The 3,575-nt window shown below is 32.7% G+C and overlaps 1 protein-coding gene across 1 annotated transcript; it reads right to left on the bottom strand.

The window, feature by feature from the left end:
* Window positions 1–1,314: 1,314 nt before the first annotated feature.
* LOC139848742 (probable receptor-like protein kinase At5g20050) lies at window positions 1,315–1,938 on the bottom strand. The gene has a single exon (XM_071838446.1). The coding sequence runs from the start codon at window positions 1,936–1,938 to the stop codon at window positions 1,315–1,317; it is 624 nt and encodes a 207-aa protein (XP_071694547.1).
* Window positions 1,939–3,575: the final 1,637 nt, after the last annotated feature.

Here is a 3,575-nt window from a genome sequence, read left to right as displayed (position 1 = left end):
CTGGTCAATATTGTTCACACCATTTTTCTTTTAGATATTTGTTGGTTAGAGTTTTTCACGTGCTCAATAGTTGTAAAATTCAATAGGTAAACTTTTGGAGTCTTAAGCAGGATCGTTTCATTACTTTTGAAGGCCCTGCGCGAGATACAAAATGGGCTCTCATAAAAATTAAATTTTTCAATATCATCATCATCACGATTTATCAAATGCCGCAGTTTTCATGTCCGTTTAATATAAATCAGTGATCACACGCCCCCGTTTTTTATCTTGTTTTATAAAACGGCCATTTTTTCAAAATTTTAGGCCTTTCAAAATTTTGGGCCCTGTGCGATTGCGCCACTCGGACACTCTCTGAGACGCCCCTGGTCTGAAGGGATAATCGGGTTATCTCATTTAGGAGAGTCGGTCGTCAACTTGAAGAAAAAAAACGTTTAGTTTATCATTTTGGAAATGTTAATAAGAAACCTAATGTTGTAGCTCACGTGGTAGTGGTTTGCCTCTCTTAGCGAGATGTCAGGAGTTCGACTACCGTGAGATGCAACATTGCACACAAGGTTGCCCCTTAACCCTTGAATTCCACTCAAGGGTGACTTATGCACATCGTATTGCGGAGGCAGGGGGGTTGTTTTACCGCCCATACCCTCGGGTTTCGATGATACAATAGAACAAAAAGTGATCGAACCTAAACAGAACCACCAAATAACACCAGAGCAGAGAAGAAAGGCCTCAAAACAAACGAAACCCTAGAACGAATTTAGTTTATTCACAAATGCTCAAAACGTATCAACACTCTGAAACAATAAGAAGTGCCAAAATTACAAAATCTTTCAAAAAAACAAAAGTGAACAGAAATACAAACACTCGTAACCAAATTTATAAGAACAACAAGATTATCATGATGATAACCTTGAATATAACAAATCAATATGAAATCCTAGAAAAAGTGCATAGAATCAAAACTAGAGAGAAATCAGATGATAATTTTGTGTTATGTGAAATAAAACCTGAAAATAGGTTTTATATGAAAACCCTAAAATATATATTTTCACAAGACACCCTTGAACTCTTGGATCTTTAAGTCAAGCCACAACCCTCTTCCAAGGTATCATAACAACAGTCCTAAGTTCCAACATTCAGACTATAGCCACTAACAATCAGCAACTTTGCATCAAAGGTCCTATAATTATAAAAGTGTGTAAGAATAAAGAAATAAATATGTATAGGACTAGATTGTGTATCTTTAACAATACAGAAAAACGCACATCATATCGAGTACATATTTAGAATTATAACCGAAATCTAAATTTCTGGAAGTTAATTACGGTAATCATCCATCTCCTGGTTGCATAGCATCTTCACAACCTCGCTCATAGATGGTCTCAAATCTTTATTTTCCTCAACATATTGCAAAGCCACTTTTAAAAGTTTTTCAATCTGCCCATTTTCATATTCGTCCATCATTGTAGGGTCCAGTATATCAATGATTTGTGTTTCTGTTAATCTATGACCATTCCCATAAACCTTATTTCGCACCCAACTCACGAGCGGTTTTTGCTCCACCTCTTCGCTAACGTCACTTGCTTGATCACACATGGGACTTTGTCCAGTTATCATCTCGAGCACCACTATTCCGTAGCTATAAACATCCGCTTTTGAAGTAATTGGATGATTAAACAACCATTCTGGAGCCATATACCCTCTAGTTCCCCTTATCCTCAAAAAGATAGAATTATCCGTTGCATCTTGACGAAATAGCTTGGACATGCCAAAATCAGCCACTTTTGGATTATAATCAACATCTAATAATATGTTATCTGGCTTAACATCACAATGCAAAACCCACTCTAGACATTCTTCATGTAGATAAGCTAGCCCTTTCGCTACACCAGTCGCAATTGCAAAAATCTTTTGCCAATCAAGTTGATTTGCGCCTAACATTGAAGCTAGTGTTGGAAATATGTTCTCGGGTTGGCTACGGTTCGACCGTGGTTTGACCGTGGTACATATATTCCGAAGATATGCCCATGACATTAAATAATAAAAGTCCATTTATCCTATTCGGTCACACACAAAGGCCAATCGTAAATTGTTTGATATACCTTCTAATTGAAAATTAATTTATTAATCATTAGTTAATGGTTTAATAAATTAAGTAAGTTTTTTTATGTGTATACATATACTTACAAATCTAAATATGTAGATATTTGATTAGATTTTGCAAATCATATTTTATATAAGATATAAGATTTGATTTGATTTATAAAATATGATTTGATTTTGTAAATCTTATTTTATATAAAGATTTGATTTTGCAAATCTTTCCAAATCTTTATTTATTATATTTGTACTAGATCCAAATCTTTATTTATTATATTTGTACTAGATGTATTATTGTATCAATTATGTAATATATAATACCAAGTCTTGGTATTGAAAAGTTACGTTACTTGTGATACAAAAACCACATATAAAAAAATGCTATTTCTTTTTCTCATTTTCCAGTAACCAAAATACTTGAGATTTATAATTGGGTTCTGTTTTGGTGGAAATAAGGAAGAAGAAAAGATCCATTAAGTAGAAGGTATAGATCGAAGCAAGGTTGGAACTTTGGGTGTCTACCGTTTAGAGGAACTCTTCTTTGAGTTTTCAAATTCGATCTTCAAAAGGCTACAAAGGTTGTATTCTAATATTCTCTTGTTCGGTTTCGTTAATTTGTTTTGTTTGCTAAAGTTTTGTACAATGATCCGGGGAAGAGTATGATTTTGTAAAGTTTTAAAAATGCTTCCGCTCGCTTTGAATTTGTATCATACTCCAACAGTGGTATCAGAGCCATCTTGTACAAGTTTTAGCAAACTTTTCTTATGATATTTAGTTTTGATGGATGCGTTGTGCATGATTCTTAGAGATGATCATGCATAACAAACATGCAAAACAAGTATCATGATTTATGTTTTATGTTTCCTAAATACTAATTTGAATCTTGGATTTTGGCAAAATGTAAAATGGGTTAAACTCATTTTTTTTCATTTAAGATATTTTTTTCAGCTTGGACAGTCCGTCTTTGATGGACTGTTTCGGGGCTTTAAACTCAATATTATTGTATGAGACCAATTGCATTTGAAAGCTAACTGAAAGAACTTAAAATTGAAATTTTTTTTATCGAAATCGGATTAGAAATGAGTAAGATATGACCATTTAAAGTTGCATATATGAATCTGCCAAAATCCAAAAATTTTATTAGTAGCTTGTATGTTGACTATTAAAGATTCAATGTTTAGGAAAATAAAGTACATAAATTATATTCATGTTTTACATGAAATGAGAAAATTAAAATTGTTAATTTTAGACTTTATGTCTTGTTTAAAAGTGAATAAATCTCCAACATATTTTGATTCACTTAATATGTTTGTTTGGATGATTTTGGCATGAAAATCATACTTACAAATATGAAGTGGGTTTATATACATACATAAGTTATGTAAACAAGGATTGATTATTTTGTGTGCCATTAAGTGTTTAAATCAATCCTTATCGAAACATGTTTCATGAAAATGGATATTTGGCACTCCATTTGT

The sequence above is a fragment of the Rutidosis leptorrhynchoides genome, chromosome 5 (genome assembly GCF_046630445.1).
Source record: "Rutidosis leptorrhynchoides isolate AG116_Rl617_1_P2 chromosome 5, CSIRO_AGI_Rlap_v1, whole genome shotgun sequence".
Lineage (NCBI taxonomy): Eukaryota > Viridiplantae > Streptophyta > Magnoliopsida > Asterales > Asteraceae > Rutidosis > Rutidosis leptorrhynchoides.
This window is presented reverse-complemented; position numbering and strand designations above follow the sequence as displayed.